The sequence below is a fragment of the Pseudophryne corroboree genome, chromosome 9, assembly GCF_028390025.1.
Source record: "Pseudophryne corroboree isolate aPseCor3 chromosome 9, aPseCor3.hap2, whole genome shotgun sequence".
Taxonomy (NCBI): domain Eukaryota; kingdom Metazoa; phylum Chordata; class Amphibia; order Anura; family Myobatrachidae; genus Pseudophryne; species Pseudophryne corroboree.
Window position 1 is genome coordinate 215,738,133 of NC_086452.1, and position 19,758 is coordinate 215,757,890.

Genomic DNA, 19,758 nt, shown 5'->3' on the forward strand with positions numbered 1-19,758 from the left:
TTGTGAAAAGGCACTGGCGAAAAATGCCTCAAAATCAGCGAAAATGGCCCGAGTTTTCACTGGCGAAGGAGAGAAAACACGTGGATTCGCCGATTCACATGTTTTTCGCTCCTGCTGAGTTTTTCACATAGGCGATAAATTGGCCCTGTTATCGAATAGGGTGAATCCCCATTCGCCCTAAAAAATTAGTGAAAAGTGCCTTTTTTTTTGCCTAGGCAAAAAAAACTAACCTAATTGAATACCCCCCTAAGACAGCAGAAGTTCTTTCCTCTTATTGATAATGGGGGTAATTCAGACCTGATCGCTCGCTAGCGTTTTTTGCAGCGCTGCGATCAGGTCAGAAGTTACTACGCGTGCATATGCACCGCAATGCGCAGGTGCATCGCACAGATACAAAGCGGATCACCTCTCAGCGATGGGTTTGTGCAAAGGATCCATTCGCACGGGCGTTTGCAAGGAGATTGACAGGAAGAAGCCGTTTGAGGCTGGCAACTGACCGTTTTCTGGGCGGTGGTTGGAAAAACGCAGGTGTGTTCAAGCATTTGCAGGTAGGGTTCCTGATGTCAATTCCGGTCCCGGACAGGCTGATGTGATCGCAGCGGCTGAGTAAGTCCTGGGCTACTCAGATACTGCTCAAGAGTTTGTACAGCTCTGCTACACATGCATTCGCACACTTGCAAAGCGAAAATATCCAAATATCGATGTAAATATTGTGTCTGCACGTGGTATTTAGATTTTCACCACTAAATATATTGTACAGTGATCCACCGATAAACAAAGACACAAACAGAAATGAAAAACACTCCTCCTATATTTAATCCATATCGTTGTGTAATACTAATTAGGGAGTGATTAACAAATAAAGATGGGTTTTTATAGTGTATATCTCTCACTGAGGGGTATATTTACTAACATTCGTAATTTCCGAAAATAGGTCAAAGTTCAATCACGAATGACATCGAGAGTGTAAAACTGCAACTTTTTGAATTTATTACGATGGATTTACTAAGCTGTCGTATTCGTGTTTTTCTTTTCTTCCGATGTCGATGTCATTCGTTTTTTTTTACCTAATTTTACGGCAGTGATTAGCAAAACACTGCCGTTTTTTTTTACAATCAATCTCGGCCGGATCTGTGTGATCCGTGCTGGGGTTCTTTTTATTTTTTATTTTTAATTAAACAATGTAAAATCCCCCCAAAAAATGCGTGGGGTCCCCCCTCCTAAGCATAACCAGCCTCGGGCTCTTTGAGCCGATCCTGGTTGCAGAAATATGGGGAAAAAAATGACAGGGGTTCCCCCATATTTAAGCAACCAGCATCGGGCTCTGCGCCTGGTCCTGGTCCCAAAAATACGGGGGACAAAAAGAGTAGGGGTCCCCCGTATTTTTAAAACCAGCACCGGGCTCCACTAGCTGGACAGATAATGCCACAGCCGGGGGTCACTTTTATATAGTGCCCTGCGGCCGTGGCATCAAAAATCCAACTAGTCACTCCTGGCCGGGGTACCCTGGGGGAGTGGGGACCCCTTCAATCAAGGGGTCCCCCCCCCAGCCACCCAAGGGCCAGGGGTGAAGCCCGAGGCTGTCCCCCCCCATCCAATGGGCTGCGGATGGGAGGGCTGATAGCCTTTGTTGTAAAATAAAAGATATTGTTTTTAGTAGCAGTACTACAAGTCCCAGCAAGCCTCCCCCGCATGCTGGTACTTGGAGAACCACAAGTACCAGCATGCGGCGGAAAAACGGGCCCGCTGGTACCTGTAGTACTACCACTAAAAAAATACCCAAAAAAACACAAGACACACACACCGTGAAAGTATAATTTTATTACATACATACACACATACATACATACTTACCTTATGTTCCCACGCAGGTCGGTCCTCTTCTCCAGTAGAATCCAAGGGGTACCTGTTGAATAAATTCTACTCACGAGATCCAGGGGTCCAGGCTCCTCGGCAAATCCAGGGATAATCCACGTACTTGAATAAAACAAAAAAACGGTTGCCCGACCACGAACTGAAAGGTGACCCATGTTTGCACATGGGTCACCTTCCCACGAATGCCAGAAACCCACTTTGCCTTCTGGCTAAGTGGGTTTCTTCAGCCAATCAGGGAGCGCCACGTTGTAGCACTCTCCTGATCAGCTGTGTGCTGCTGTCCTCACTGACAGGCAGCACGCGGCAGTGTTACAATGTAGCGCCTATGCGCTACATTGTAACCAATGATGGGAACTTTCTGCTCAGCGGTGACGTCACTTTAGGTCAACCGCAGGGCAGAAAGTTCCCATCATTGGTTACAATGTAGCGCATAGGCGCTACATTGTAACACTGCCGTGTGCCGCCTGTCAGTGAGGACAGGAGCACACAGCTGATCAGGAGAGTGCTACAACGTGGCACTCCCTGATTGGCTGAAGAAACCCACTTAGCCAGAAGGCAAAGTGGGTTTCTGGCATTCGTGGGAAGGTGACCCATGTGCAAACATGGGTCACCTTTCAGTTCGTGGTCGGGCAACCGTTTTTTTGTTTTATTCAAGTACGTGGATTATCCCTGGATTTGCCGAGGAGCCTGGACCCCTGGATCTCGTGAGTAGAATTTATTCAACAGGTACCCCTTGGATTCTACTGGAGAAGAGGACCGACCTGCGTGGGAACATAAGGTAAGTATGTATGTATGTGTGTATGTATGTAATAAAATTATACTTTCACGGTGTGTGTGTCTTGTGTTTTTTTGGGTATTTTTTTAGTGGTAGTACTACAGGTACCAGCGGGCCCGTTTTTCCGCCGCATGCTGGTACTTGTGGTTCTCCAAGTACCAGCATGCGGGGGAGGCTTGCTGGGACTTGTAGTACTGCTACTAAAAACAATATCTTTTATTTTACAACAAAGGCTATCGGCCCTCCCATCCGCAGCCCATTGGATGGGGGGGGACAGCCTCGGGCTTCACCCCTGGCCCTTGGGTGGCTGGGGGGGGGGGACCCCTTGATTGAAGGGGTTCCCACTCCCCCAGGGTACCCCGGCCAGGGGTGACTAGTTGGATTTTTGATGCCACGGCCGCAGGGCGCTGTATAAAAGTGACCCCCGGCTGTGGCATTATCTGTCCAGCTAGTGGAGCCCGGTGCTGGTTTTAAAAATACGGGGGACCCCTACTCTTTTTTCCCCCCGTATTTTTGGGACCAGGACCAGGCGCAGAGCCCGATGCTGGTTGCTTAAATATGGGGGAACCCCTGTCATTTTTTTCACCATATTTCTGCAACCAGGATCGGCTCAAAGAGCCCGAGGCTGGTTATGCTTAGGAGGGGGGACCCCACGCAATTTTTTTTGAAAAAATAAGCACTTTCCCACCCCTTCCCACTGATATACATGCACGGATCTCATGGATCCGTGCATGCCTATCCAATCACGAATAAAAAAAAAAGGTCTGTTTTTTTTTAGCACTTTTTTACGAGTTGTAATTTTTCACGGCAGTGTTTGTTCTTTTTTGGCTTTGCACTTCTTAGTAAATGACCGAGATTCATACTTAAACAGCCGCGTTTTGACCGATGGTGTATTCATTCGTAATTTTTTACCTGAACTTGCAAAAAATTACGAATGCCCTCATCACTGCCGTGATTAGTGTTTAGTAAATTACCGAGATTAACCGAGATGACACTTTGAAGAAAAAACGGCATCTCGGTCAAAATCGGGAGCTTAGTAAATATACCCCTGAGTGGTAGAATAGGACAGTATAACGTCCTGTGTAAATTAAACTATCCACTCACTTGGATGATATGTCTCCCCCATACAATGTTGCAAAAACGTATTCTGCTAAGTTCTTCACTATTAGGAAGTAACAAAACAGGTCACTGTAACAATGATGTAGCAAATAAGTTATACATTCTTTTCTCTATGAGCTGCTGAAGTGCAGAACATGATCTCAAATTCACTGATCAATGCTTCCCACAACTCTGGTGATAATCCACTGTATTGTGGGAATACCACGTGCAGACACAATATTTACATCGATATTTGGATCGATTATTTAGTATGAGCAGGAGCTATATCAGGTGCCCCAGCGCCAGATTTTATTATTTCATCTCTTACTATCTTCTAATTTTTAATATTTCGCTTTTTAGATAGGTGGGGAGTTCATTTGAGGTATTATAATTAATAAAAGTTACGTTTTAATTAATAAACAATAGTCAGCTTTTGACGGTGTGCACCACAATGCTACCTCTTTTCTTTTTTTGATAAAATACAGACTCGTCAGACTTGTCAGTGACATGGCCTTCAGGACTATTGGCTTTCCTGTGTAAGGAGGAAATTGACACTGAGGGAGTTGGTGGTGTGGTTTGCAGGAGCTTGGTTACAAGAGGAAGGGATTTAGTTGGCAGTGGACTGCTTCCGCTGTCACCCAAAGTTTTTGAACTTGTCAATGACTTGTGATGAATGCGCTCCAGGTGACGTATAAGGGAGGATGTTCCTAGGTGGTTAACGTCCTTACCCCTACTTATTACAGCTTGACAAAGGCAACACACGGCTTGACACCAGTTGTTCGCATTTCTGTTGAAATAATTCCACACCGAAAAGGTGATTTTTTTTTGTAATTTGACCAGGCATGGCCATATTCGTCCCACGGACAACAGGTGTCTCCCCGGGTGCCTGACTTAAACAAACCACCTCACCATCAGAATCCTCCTTGTCAATTTCCTCCCCAGCGCCAGCAACACCCATATCCTCATCCTGGTGTACTTCAACAGTGACATCTTCAATCTGACTATCAGGAACTGGACTGAAGGGCGCTCCTTCCAGCACTTGCAGGAGGCGTGCAAATGGTGTAAGGCGCCACCTCTTCCCGTCCAGTGTTGGGAAGATCAGGTATCGCAACCGACACAATTGGACTCTCCTTGGGGATTTGTGATTTAGATGAACGCACATTTCTTTGCTGTGCTTTTGCCATCTTAACTCTTTTAAGTTTTCTAGCAGGAGGATGAGTGCTTCCATCCTCATGTGAAGCTGAACCACTAGCCATGAACATAGGACAGGGCCTCAGCCGTTCCTTGCCACTCCGTGTCGTAAATGGCATATTGGCAAGTTTACGCTTCTCATCAGACGCTTTTAATTTTGATTTGTGGGTCATTTTACTGAAATTTAGTTTTTTGTATTTTACATGCTCTCTACTATGACATTGGGCATCGGCCTTGGCAGACGACGTTGATGGCATTTCATCGTCTTGGCCATGACTAGTGGCAGCAGCTTCAGCATGAGGTGGAAGTGGATCTTGATCTATCCCTATTTTACCCTCCACATTTTTGTTCTCCATGTGTGGAATTATATGCCTGTATCAATAGCAATGGCCTACTACTATATATACTGCGCACAACTGAAATGCACCACAGGTATGGATGGATAGTATACTTGACGACACAGAGGTAGGTAGAGCAGTGGCCTTCCGTACCGTACTGCTATATATACTGGTGGTCACTGTCAGCAAAACTCTGCACTGCACTCCTCCTATATAATATACTGGTGGTCCCCAGTGCCCACAATAAAGCAGTGTGAGCACAGATATATGCAGCACACTGAGCACAGATATGGAGTGTTTTTAAGGCAGACAATGTATACTGGTGGTCACTGTCAGCAAAACTCTGCACTGTACTCCTCCTATATTATACAGCTGCTCCCCAGTCCCCACAATTAAGCAGTGTGTGCACAGATATATGCAGCACACTGAGCACAGATATGGAGTGTTTTTCAGGCAGACAACGTATACTGGTGTTCACTGTCAGCAAAACTCTGCACTGTACTCCTCCTATATAATACAGCTGCTCCCCAGTCCCCACAATTAAGCAGTGTGAGCACAGATATATGCAGCACACTGAGCACAGATATGGAGTGTTTTTCAGGCAGAAAACGTATACTGGTGGTCACTGTCAGCAAAACTCTGCACTGTACTCCTCCTATATAATACAGCTGCTCCCCAGTCCCCACAATTAAGCAGTGTGAGCACAGATATATGCAGCACACTGAGCACAGATATGGAGTGTTTTTCAGGCAGACAACGTATACTGGTGGTCACTGGTCAGCAAAACTCTGCACTGTACTTCTCCTATATAATATACTGGTGGTCCCGAGTGCCCACAATAAAGCAGTGTGAGCACAGATATATGCAGCACACTGAGCACAGATATGGAGTGTTTTTCAGGCAGACAACGTATACTGGTGGTCACTGTCAGCAAAACTCTGCACTGTACTCCTCCTATATAATACAGCTGCTCCCCAGTCCCCATAATTAAGCAATAAGCACAAATATTATTAATAAACAGAGAGGACGCCAGCCACGTCCTCTCCCTAACATTTCCAATGCACGAGTGAAAATGGCGGCGACGCGCGGCTGCTTATATAGAATCCGAATCTCGCGAGAATCCGACAGCGGGATGATGACGTTCGGGCGCGCTCGGGTTAACCGAGCCATACGGGAGAATCTGAGTATGCCTCGGACCCGTGTAAAATGGGTGAAGTTCTGGGGGGTTCGGTTTCCGAGGAACCGAACCCGCTCATCACTTATATATATATATATATACATATATATATATATATATATATAATTATATGGAATAAACCCCCCCCCCCCCCCCCAATCCCCAAAATAACTCTATATTTGCCACTGGGATAGGCATGTGAGAACCTATATTACTGCCCCTATTACAAGCTGGTCCCATGTCAGTGAGTGGCTTGTTTGCTTAGGCATACTCTTTCTCCCCTCACAGCTCCATACTCCCCCTTCCCCTTCCCCTTCCCTCGATCCCTACACAGAGTCCCTTCTCCTGCTCTCTCTCTCTCCTCACATCTCCAAACTGCCCCCTTCCCCAAACCGTGGCACCCCAACCCCTTCTCCCCCACACAGATTCCCCCTCCTGCTCGCTCTCTCCTCACATCTTCCCCATCCACGGCACCCCCAACCTGCTCGCCCTCTCTCCCTACTGTGTAATGTCAGTGTGTAGCCCTACCGTGTAATGTAGCTGTGATGTCAGTGTGCACTATTTACTGCGCTTTGTACTTTAGTTTTCACCTGCCACTACAGGACACACCCCTGAGTGACAATAGATACGCCCATATGTGGAAATAAACATGGCCCTTGGGTGGTCTGTGACAGGCCCCATCAATGGCACGCGGCGCATTAGAATGCAATCTATAATCTCCCTGAAAGTATGGTCTAACATTAGTGTGTTTTTTTAATTGAGTGCTAACTTCACTCGTGGCACAGACTGGTCATCTATTATGTAACCATCCTAGGCTACTGTTTGTATTTTTTCAAATGGATGAGATGGGGGAGGGTTGCATTATCTTGCCTAGGATCTGTATTATTGCTGTTGGAACATATGTAATATGTAAGGCGAGTGTGTGTAAAGGGCCTGATACCGGCGATGGGTGTTGTGGGCTATTCTGAAACCAGCCAGGATTGCCTCTGCCAGATTTCCCTGTAGTTCCTCTACTAGGCAAGCCATGTTCCCCCCTGCCCTTTTAATCTGCAGCTCAGAAACTTTAACACAGAATAACAAGAAGGTGAAAATGTGTTTAAACTTAGAACATATGGCAAGTCATTAAAAATGTATCAGAACCTCTCCAGTGGCTGCTTACTCTCGGCGGCTTCTGCTTTGCATTGCATTAGTCAAATAGGTTAACCATTGTTTTTTACAAAGGTCGGCAAAGCATCAACTTGCTATATTACAGGTAGGGAAAGAATTACTCTTTATTCATGATGAGAAAGCATATATTATACAAAGAATGTTTCGGCATGTAATCAAAAGAATTTCAAATTACAGGTGGATGAAAGTCCATTTGGTGTAAAAATACACAATTCTCTAATGCGCATGTGTACCAAATATCTTTAGATTTGAGTGTACCATAGGCTTCCCATTTACTACCATTAACTACAATAGAAATGTGTAGATTTAAGTGTAGTATGCCCGCTGGAGGGGCCCAAGGTGGATCTATGCAGCCCTAGGGGTATATTTAAACCCCTTTCAAACCGCCAGCTTTGAACACAGGTTATTGCACATGTCTTCATGTGCGGTCTGAAAGGTGCTAGGGGAAATATCCCGGGTTGACACGGTATTTCAACCCTGTTAGTGACCAGGGTTGAACTCGTGTTCTACCCGGTTCATTGTGCGGTGTGAACAGGAGCCGGGTTGATGCAACCCATTTCCCATTCACTCTGTGTGGACGGGCGGCACTTCGAGATCATGTGATCTCCAAGCGCCACCGCCACTGTGTCACCGATGACATCACCAACCCGCAGCGGCGGGGGGGCCTGAGGCGGGTTGCACCCTGGTAGCTCCCATGTCAGGCTCCCGGGTGCGACCCGTCTCAGGCTGTCTGAAAGGGGTATAACTAAGGTGTGAGTTTCTTAGAAGTGGGAGTGTTGCCCATAGCAACCAAACAGATATCACTTACCATGTATCTAGCAGCTTCTAGAAGATAATAGTTGGAATCTGATTGGTTGCTATGGGCAACATCTTCACTTTAAAAAAAAGTCACACCTTAGTAAATATACCCCCTGGTCACATTGACATGCTGAAGCACTAGTAAAGAAAATCCCTTATGAGTGAAGTCCCTGGATGTGGTAGGTCTTGGGGTAACACTAAGGATTGTGGTGGAAATGTATTAAACCTTCTAAATAGTGGAGAATGTGACAGATAGAGAAGTTGCCCATAGTAACCAATCAGCTTCTACGGTTTATAGCATATACCTCATAAATGCTAACTAAAATCTGTTTGATTGGCTGTCGACTATTTAGAAGGCTTGATTACATTTCCCCCCACAGTAAGTGCAAAGTCGAGGGAGTATCCTGGATCACTAGGAACTGGAAACAACCCCGGGGGTCACCCTGCTGGTGGCTAGGCCTTGTAGTGCTGCAGAGTCAGCTCTCCTCATTGCCTTTCACTTCTCTGACCCAGGCAGAAGAGGAACATGGACACTGCTCCATGTGATTTTATCAGTCCTAGCAGCAGCAGCATGGGCTGATGGGACATGTCATCTCCTGCATATAAGATATTACTTATATCTAAGTAATACATGCTACAGTAGGCCATAGCTGAAGGGGACCCACACACATTGTAAAAGAAAATGGAATTATTGACATTATTTCTCATGTGATATAACATATTATTGCCTTCGCCACTCTGAGTCATGTTGGCAGGAAATGGCAGACGGAGTTATGTAACTCTTGAGAGAGGCAGCAGAGATGATAATTCACATTCAGCATTTGGCTTATATAAAATCCTGCACGCCAAATCTGTATCTTGTTGGTGCTAAATCATTTAACCAGGGCTGTATGTTGGTTTTTTGTTGACTTAAGGAGAACAGAATGACAGACATGGGATTGGAGAGAGTTAAACCTCCTGTGATGGGTGTGGACCAAAATGGCATGACAGGTTACAGCCAATTATAGGTAGGGGAGGGATCAGTATATATAGGAGATGCATAGGACATTAGGGGTCTCTTTTAGTTTGCCTTCCCGCCCTCCCACCCCATTTTTGGTTTGATTAAGCACGGAGTTTTTTTGTGGCTTTAGGTTGTTAGTAGTGGTTTTCTCGTTGGCTATTTGTTTGGCGGAAAAGTACGGCAGCTTCTAGTTTGGCTTGTTAGTCACAGTTTTTACGGTGTTGGTGTGGTTTAGGTGCACTCACCTCCATTGACTTTTAAGGCCGCTAGATCACCCGACAGGGGGCAGCGTCATCACCCATCAGGGTGGGCAGGCAGCGTGGAGGTCTGAGTTGGATACCTATGTATGGTTTTTGTGGTAGATTAGGATTGCTTCAGTTTTAATGTCTTTGAGGTTATCTTCAGTGGGTATTTAGCCGTTCTTTTTTCTGCCACCATATTCAGTTTATATTATATGCTATTTTCTTTTACAGGTTTTGCTAGTGGTTAGGGTTACAATAAATAGCTAACAATTTTCTGCCAAATTCAAGTCTCCGTGTCTTTATTCTTATTATAAGGGTATAAGATGTTTTACTGTTAGAATGGAGGCACACATCAGCCATTAGGAGGTTTATTTACCTTGCAATATGACATAACAATGCATCCACGATATAAGGGTCTTTTTACTAACAAGTGGCAATGACAATGATTGTTTAGCGCCATAGTTTATCAATAAAATCACATTGGGGCAAAATGAGCGCTAAACAGCTGCCTTGGCAATACTGGTCTGGAGGTATCAGGGTGTCTGCTTTGTCAGGTCAGTCACGTGGATATTATACACGTGTGTGTCCCAGCTAGCCAGTTCATGCATCTTCAGTGTAGCTGAAATTACAAACTTGGACTTGAATAAATAAATGCTGCAGTTAAAAATATTAACAACAAAAAAAATAATAATTCCTCAATAGAAAAAGAATATCTATTAAAAAAAACTATAGATAGACACACAACAATAACCGTGACTTGGCAGATTACCTCTGGTGGTGAGTTACAGGAGGCGATAGTATAATTTGCATTGGATGGCTAATGCTGGGTACACACTTTAGATTTATCTGCAGATCAATTGTGCTGCAGGGCCGATGTGATATGTCTGTGAACGACTGCGTTCACAGACATACAGTATCGTTGGTACACAATGGCCGATGGACCAGCGATATATTGCCCATTCAATTGAACACCAGATATATCAGCCAGTGTGTACGCACGTTAACTGTAGTTCAATTACTGTAGTTTCAGGCAGAAGACAACCTGTAAAGAATTGAAATAAAAATAATAGACTCTCTGCAGAAAGATGTCCTACTGTCCACTTAACATGTATTGACCTCTATCTACAACCCGTACTGGCAATCTGTGTTTAGTGCTCTGTGCAATTAGTCACTTTGTAATACTGTAATAACTTAATTATCAGTTATGTTTAATTACAGAGATCTTTCATGATACACTAAATTATTTAACTTTATCATTGCCAGGTGTAAGTGTAACTTACATGCCAACAGCTGTACCTTCATAAAAAACCAACTAACCTGTGACTGTGAACACAACACTACCGGACAGGACTGCGACCAGTGTAAGAAGAACTATCGAGGACAGGCTTGGAGTCCTGGCTCTTACCTCACCATTCCCAAGGGAACTGCCAATATATGTGAGTATGTGTATAGTAGACATCAGATACAGAGAAGCTAATCATATTACACATATTGATTTCATACTGTATGTCTTGGGGGATAATACCTTCTGACTGTAGAAAAACACTGTAGCATACTTGGGCTATGTTTTATTTATCTTCTAGAGTTTGTCCAGTTGCATTGCACATGTGTAACCCAATGTGAGCCAAGCCTCCAGAAAATACACAACAGTTGGATTATGTCTGCAGTGGCTCAACAATATTTGTATGCACTAAAATATAATAATGACATTAAACAGTAATTAAAAAGATTCATCATCAAAACACAGATTGTTTAAAAAAAAAAAGTACATTGGAAATAGCGATATAAGCATTAGTATTCCAAGGCCTCTTTAGTATGGGAGAGGTTAATGCAGACAGTTTTATGGAGAGGAATCAATGAGGTGTTAGATCAATGATTGGTTTAATGCTTTCTACTATCATTCTGCTCAATTAATTTTTTAATATAGAGCTTCATCCGAAGGCAGCTGACAGGGGGAACAAGAGGAAAACTGATGGTGATATGAATTTAATCTAATAGAAGTAGGAAATGTGTGTAGCAGCTGACCTAGCTTGCCCGTAACCCATTAACCAAAAGATTTATATCTAGTGAGACTTGCTTTGAAACTATAGAGGTTAGAATTGCAGACCCAGACCTCTGTAGTATAGTATTGTGTTGGGTGCAGTCCCTGGGCACAAATGTGCCACTAGACAAGATAAATATAGGTTTCAAGCTTCTTAAGAAACATTTGAAGAACCAATACGCTCAGTACGTAGTCTCAGACAAAGATAATGGAATGTACGGTATCTAAGCCTGCTAACAATGGGGCTTATTTATCTCATTTTGTCCATGTTCATTTTAATTTATCACTGGAAACCGAGATGATAAGAAATTATTTGTATGTCCTATTTATTAACCACTTAAATGACGATTTTTGTGGCGAAAAACCTCTCAGAAATAGTTGTTATTTTTTTAATTTAAAAAAAATGTAAAAAGTCTTTTTAATAAAATATATAAATATTTAATTTAAAAACACTATACTTAGAGGGTGTTTTACATCTCATTCCACCGTGTCCATAGGCCCCCATTGTAAAATCACTTACCACCCCCATAAGAAATCGCTCCCCAGTGGTAATAGATCTCTATGGCAGAGCATCCTCACCCTAGTGTCAAATGGCAATTACAAGGCTTTCTGGAGCGTGATTTCGGGAGTGACATGGCGGTCAGGCTGGCGAGTACACAGGGCAGCACTGCGAAAAGCACCATTTTGACCAGCAGAGAAAGCTGAGCAGGGACCCGGTAGAGTGATCAGCTATGTGTGTCTGATGGACACATAAGCTGATCACAGTGTAAAAAAAATAAAAAATAAAATAAAAAACCCATACTCACCAGTTCAGGGAGCCGGTGTCCACTGCTCCGGTGAGCGCTGCCAAGCGCCGGGTCCCCCATGTGCTGCAAAGTGAGCCCGGTGCAGTAAAATGACACTGCAAAGCGGCAGCGCACTTTACAGCACCGGGGGTCACCGCAGCGCACAGGATCCGGCACCGGGCAGCCCAGCAGGAACAGCACTGACCAGCTCCCTGGACTGGTGAGTATATTGATCTTCTGGGGGGGGTCCGCGGCGCAGAGGGGGTAGTTGCGATGGGGGGGTCGAACGGGCGGCGGCGGCACATGCGCAGCAGGACATCAGGGTATTTTTTCTGAAAAATACCCCGCTGATGCTGCGGAGTATCATCGCAGGGACAGAGCTTGACCGCAAGCTCTGTCCCTGCACATGATAATTGATACATCCCTGCGATGTAGTCAATTGTCGCAGTGTGAGTTGGGGTGAATTTATCACCTGTCATCTGCATCCTGGATGCGGATGGTGATAAATAGGCCCCTTAGTCAATAATTGCTCAACGTCGTAAAAATAAAGTTTGTGTCTATTTCTGAACCAGACCCTTACTGCTTTGCACTGATCGGTAGTCTCAAATGTAAGCAGAAAAACTTACACATCACTGATTGCAGCAACATTTTGGACAAGATAAGTCCTTCAGATGTAAGTGTTGCATCCAACACTGTGATGGTGTACTGTGATGGAAAAAACATCACAATCCTCAGAAGTATTGAATACTGTTATGTGATAATATAAAGACATAAGACTGCGGTCCTACAGCGGCAACATAAGTGTTCAAATTCTTTCAGATTTTATTTTATTACATCATGAAATCAAATTTGATAATTTGGCAACTCTTACAACTGATCAACACAAAATACTTTATAGCGCTAAATACAAAATGATCTATAAAGCATACTCTACAAAGGGAAAAAAGGAGACTTAAGTATTCATCCATTTGTTTTAATTGTTGGTTGAAATACCATTAGCTTCAATTACAGCGGCAAGTCTGTTTGGGTAAGTCTCTACCAGCTGTACAAATCTGGGCACAGCAAATGTCACCCATACTGTGCTAGATGAACAGTCATTTTCTAATTATTCTATAGATTCCCAATGGGATTGTAGTCTGGCCTTTGCATGAATCACTCCAGGACAGTGATTTTTTATTTGTTTTTATTTAAACCATGCTAATGTGGATTTTTATATTTACTTTAAGTTACTGTTCTGCTGGAATATAGGTATTTCTATAGGTCTCTTGTATACGGCATCAAGTTTTTTTTCCAAGATTTAGACCATATATTTGTCTATGGGTCTGATTCATACAGTAGTTGTACACTAATGCTGCCATAGATGAAATTTATGACTCAAGGATGTGCAAACACATGCTAATGTAACCGGTGTAGTATGGCTGAGCAGCGATCAGGAGACCGACGCCAGGATCATGGCAGCATACAGACGCCGGGATCCTGGCGGGGGGGGTTGGCGAGTGCAACAAGCCCCTTGCGGGCTTGGTGGCGACCTGCAGTCGCCATGGGTTCTATTCCCACTCTATGGCTGTCGTTGACACCCAGGAGTGGAAATAGTCCATGTTGGTCGGCATGCCGACCGTCGGGATAGTGAGGGGACGAGATGTTGGTGGAGGTCATGTGACCGTCGGTCTGCCAACCGCCGGTCACCTGAATACCACCCAATGTAACAGCTGCTGGGATTTATATAGAAATGCCCACCACTGTAGGACCCTTTAAAAACATAATTTACTCCTCCTGCGGTCCCACGCCATCGCTCCACATGCTTCTGTAGAATGAATGGCTATCACTCAGAGGGAGTTTATTTGCAAAGTGATTGACAGTCAGAGACCTTTGGAGGAGGTAATGGGACAGTGGTGACTCCAACGCAGGCCGTTTCTGGGGCATTTCCAACGTGCGTCTGATGAAATATGCAACCATCAGTCGCACGTTGGAAATGCCCCAGACGCCAGTTATGGGTGTTTCTGTACAACTCATGATTGCTATGACTATTACATATTTTTGCATGGTCGCTGTATACAAATTTGCAGCTCCAACTGCATTTGTGCACATCTCTGAATCAGTCCCCTAGTTCCTAATATTGAGGCCAAAAAGTAAAATATACTGTATATAAATGCATTCATTTGGTAGAGTGACTGTCTACAGTACATATAAATGAGGCTTGACCATGTAAAGACCCACGAGTCCCAGGCTCGATACAATGGCATATTATGGCTATATTTATACCCTGATAGCATTCCTAAAGAATATTGAAGTTATTATATCGATATATGCTGATTATAAATAATGATAAATTTAACAAGTGTTTATAGATATTCTTATATACAGTATATGTCCATTTCATGTAGGCGCTTCCATTCCATCATTAAGATCTCGATCTACTAAAAGGTGTACCTTAAACATATACGTGTAAAGTAAAATTGAATTGGCCTCCAAGAAGTATGTGTGACTTGTGCCTCCACCCCCTACTGTAAGTCATGGATGGGGAACCTTTGGCCCTCCAGCTGTTGCACTACCACATGGAGTACCTCATACCACCAAGTGCAAATCTAAGGTGTTAGGACTGATATGCCAGTGGTCAGGATCACGGAGGTCACCATACAGGTTCTATTCCCACTCTATGGGTGTCGTGGACACTCACGAGTGGGAATGGAACCTGTTTGCCGGCATTCCGGCAGGCGGCATTGTCAGAGGTCAGGATTACGGTGTCAGTATCCTGTCCGCCGGGATCCCGACTGCCGGCATATCAACTGCATAATTTAAGAGTTACTCGCCTCAAAATACACTAATGAGCATAAGCAGAACGTCAACCCTTACACAAGTCGCATTTTTATTTGGCACTAATGGACTCTAAATCAGGTTATAAAATATATTTTTTTTCATTCAAGTTTTAATGCTGAAAATGTGCATCCTGTATGATAGGACTGTGCGTAACATGTCTTTTCTTATTCCTTTGTCACAGGTGTATCCAACATGCCCAGCAGTGAGTACAATCTCAGTGTTTGACGTACAATGATTCTAGTCCTCTCCAAACATCCATCAGAGCCACACAGACTGGCAATGAAAGAACACGTTTGCAGAAAAGACAGGATAATATTTGTTGCATTTACATGTAAAATTGAATCAGAGAGAATAGAGCATACGTCTCATGACAGGCCTGACAAGAACCGGCTCGGCCTGTCTGCACCAGGTTTTATTTGCCTGATATATTCCTCCCAGGTACTGAGTGGAGAATGAGGCAGACACATACACAGACACGAAGACAGATGGATGATTAAATCAATGGAGAAAGATAGACCAAGTAAACGCATGGAAATCATTGATTCCAAAAAATTATATTGCCTACAGAATGAATAAGCGTTATTCCCCCAGACAGGTCGTCTGTTTGTTCCTGACAGTCAAGTTAGTGTAATTAAAATATGTCCTATATGGTATGTTTTCTACATACATTTATAAGTCGGCTACATCCCATTAAACTTACAGTAGAAATGTGTTTTGGTGGATGTTTGGTTCTGTGCTGCCTATGTTGCATGTTGTGTTTGCTCCTCATGTTCTCCATACCATCCTATCCTGCTTGTTCTGTGTGTTTGCTCCTAAACAAAGAGTAGAGTGACAGGCTCAGGGAGTCAGACTGCATGGATTACCACTTCCAAGACTGTGTTTTAGCCTCACAAAGCACTGATTCAGCCCTGTGAACCTCTACTATTCCTTTACAAATTGCAATGAATCTCACTGTATCAAATCCCTGTACCTCATAATATATACTTTAACCTTCACGCCATCTTAGCTTTTTTTAAGGCACTTTCAAACCATTCCAAAGGAGTGTATTTATCAACATTATGTTATAAGTGTAAATATAAAATAGAACCCTATTTTAAATGTCATTACAACTGCACTGTATCATTGTCCTTTTCTCAAGAAAATATCAATATACAGCAGCGTGTATTGTAGATACTATATGGCCTCATATCTTACACTTACATGTCATCCCATTCTTCCACATGTAACCTCCAAATGGTTTTGCTGCTTTCTATTCAAATGAATTTATTCCCACTAGGGATGATTTAATTAGCACCAATGTGCTCACATTACCACCTATTACAGTAGCTCAACATTGTTATTTTATGTCTGCAGCTGTATGGGGTGTCATGAAAAATGATGGCTGTTGCCAGGCACAATGTGCTATTTCAGACTGGGACATCACGGCTGAACCGCTATCTGAATCACTCCCTCAGACATCACGGGGCTGATTTAATTAAGCACAAGGGGGGTCATTCTGAGTTATTCGCTCGCAAGCTGCTTTTAGCAGCTTTGCACACGCTAAGCCGCCGCCTACTGGGAGTGAATCTTAGCATATTAAAATTGCGAACGAAAGATTAGCAGAATTGCGAATAGACACTTCTTAGCAGTTTCTGAGTAGCTCCAGACTTACTCGGCATCTGCGATCAGTTCAGTGCTTGTCGTTCCTGGTTTGACGTCACAAACACACCCAGCGTTCGCCCAGACACTTCCCTGTTTCTCCAGTCACTCCCGTGTTTTTCCCGGAAACGGTAGCGTTTTTTCGCACACTCCCATAAAACGGCCAGTTTCCGCCCAGAAACACCCACTTCCTGTCAATCACATTACGATCACCAGAACGAAGAAAAAACCTCGTAATGCCGTGAGTAAAATTCCTAACTGCATAGCAAATTTACTTTGCGCAGTCGCACTGCGGACATTGCGCATGCGCATTAGCGACTATTTGCTCCGTTGCGACAAAAAAATAACGAGCGAACAACTCGGAATGACCCCAAGGTCTGGTTACAGCCACGTTGCTATGTGCTTTTGCTCACATTTTTGGCAACAATAGTGCATAAAATATTGCTTTGTTTTGCTATGTTAGCAATATTACATAATGGTTAATGCCGTTACCATCCTGTTGGGACGCATTCCATACGGCTGCAATGGGGACTAGTGCTTAATTGAATTGGCCCTCTTCCTATGATTTAATATTGTATGATTTTGCTTTGACCACTTTCTCGTCTAAGAGGTAGATTTGCTAACTGCCCGTTAGTAAAACTACCCCTCAGTGGTGCGCTATGCAAATGAGAGTGAAAAGCATATTCCCATCAGAACTCCTCCCTACACGGCTGCATTGTGATGCTGCTATTCAGCGCAACCATTCACAGTGGACTTTTAATAGCAAGATACATTTTTAACACTCCAGAAGCACACAGTTTACGAGACATGGCTAACTCAAACACACCACAGCAAGGTCATTCACCCAGCAGAGCACTTGGCTAAACGAAGTCAGAGGATGCCACATTCTTGAGCCATAGAAAACCAGTGCAGTTTATTTATGAAACTCTTCTATTCCGAAAGTATTTTCGGAATCAGGTCATTCTGTTTTAAGTGCACAATTCCATACTTCAAGAGTGCTTAAACTGAGATAGCATAAAGCAGAGCATGTTTAATCCCAGGGAGTAGTTTGGGGAATTTATATCATCACGTTCCTTCAACACTAATATTATAACGACATTGTTACACACGCTATAATATAAGGAAGACAAATAACTACAGTACATATATGCCTCTACTCGTTAAACCATTGACTAAATGAGACAAACCTGTCTTTTTACGGCAGCTGTACAGGACAAAAAACGGAAGCAAACCATCACCGCAGGTAATCATTTTATTATATACATCAGTATATAGCCTCTGTCTTTTCCTTTTTACTCATTCGTAAACATTGTTAGTTGGTTTAGCTATTAAGGTGTCCATGCAAATTATAACTATGCTTTATATCTATAAAATTAGTATACAATATCACATTTACCTTGTCATTAGTACACTGAAGTTTGTGATGTGCTTTAGACTGTGGTGTACCCAACCCTCCTTTTTGTAGTCATAGGGCCGGATGATGTTTTTTTAAAGCGGCAGTCATGTATTAGGCAAAATCATGCCCTGTAAATGATTGTCGCTTTAAAAAAAATGTCTGAGTTTGGCCTGGAACCTGCACCTCCGGCCAACTAGGACTTTATTACATCTTGCCCATAGAGTTGAATGTTGTAATTTGGTAACCTGTCCTATAAGACTAGTCAGCATTGGCTGGGAGTTGTGTGGATACCTGGGAACACACATGCTATATACAGTACACACACATATAATATATATATATCTATCCACCAGCCTTGCCGCTGATAAGACGCTCGGTGGCAAAGTTGAGCACAGCTGCATCTGTTATATACACAAATATATTTAAAGGGTGGTTTTATTTTACAATGAATTGAGCAGAAATTGTTTAAGAACATAAATTTGCTAAAAATAATTGTTTTCAAAATGTTTCGTTTTAATTTGAAAACATACACTTCAACCAGCACACTGCCTCCAAACTCTCAGTCATATTTACATATATGACTCTATGACATTTGTCCCCACAACTCTCCTTTCTCCTGCTCCACTAGTATATAGTCCCCTTCATGTCTACGGTACAAAATAATGATTCACAATGTCTCCCTAACGCACACAGCGCCTCCAAACTTTGATAGGATAAAGACGAATGCTTCTTTCCTAGACGTTGCAAACAGAAAGCAAGGTATGATGTCCTAAACTAAACAAATGTTGCTCAGGTTCGTCCATGGTTACTGCAATCCATTTGATTGTTTAATGGTTACTGTACTTTATATTAGACGTATGACATCTGAGGATCGGAACTCCAAGCGGGATCACAGAATCTAGTTTTGAGGTCCCCTACATATTTGCTATTTGAATACCTTCTATTAGGAATAATTTACTTCTTGGTCCCCAATAAAGACACATGAACATTGGCATTGGGGGGGAATGGAAGTGTGACACCTAGATTCCCTGCTAAAATAGAGTACACTGAGGTTTGTGATGTGTTTTAAGTTGTGGTGTATCCTACCCTACTTTTTGTAGTCATAGAGTTGAATGTTGTTTTCTAAATATGGGACTGATTCAGCGGTGGATGTAAATGGCGCCCACTACTACGACCCCGTACGCAGATAAAGTGCAAAAATATGCAAATGCTAGTTTAACCATTCCCCGAGTGTACGACCATGAGACAGACTGAGCAACCCTTGAAGTGCCCACTGCCCTTCTGCTCCACAGGAGGTTTCTGTCCTATAATGAAGAGACATCTGCACAAGAGATGCAAGTGTGTTGCCAATGTTATTAATAAATGTGAAAGTTTTTAACACAATACAAATTTAAGCTAACTAAAATAGATTTACATATAA

The 19,758-nt window shown here is 43.2% G+C and overlaps 1 protein-coding gene across 9 annotated transcripts in view; it reads left to right on the forward strand.

Annotated features, from left to right (window-relative positions):
• The window catches only part of NTNG1 (netrin G1), a 501,549-nt gene that overhangs the window by 314,178 nt on the left and 167,613 nt on the right, over positions 1-19,758 (forward strand). For 4 of the 9 annotated variants that reach the window (XM_063940105.1, XM_063940106.1, XM_063940109.1 and 1 more), the window contains exons 4-5: positions 10,925-11,097; positions 15,486-15,506. In XM_063940105.1, coding sequence (XP_063796175.1) covers positions 10,925-11,097; positions 15,486-15,506 — 194 coding nt within the window. Of the gene's footprint in view, positions 1-10,924; positions 11,098-15,485; positions 15,507-18,146; positions 18,186-19,031; positions 19,098-19,758 lie in introns of all 9 variants that reach the window. The other 5 variants (XM_063940104.1, XM_063940108.1, XM_063940110.1 and 2 more) reach the window with 2 other exon arrangements.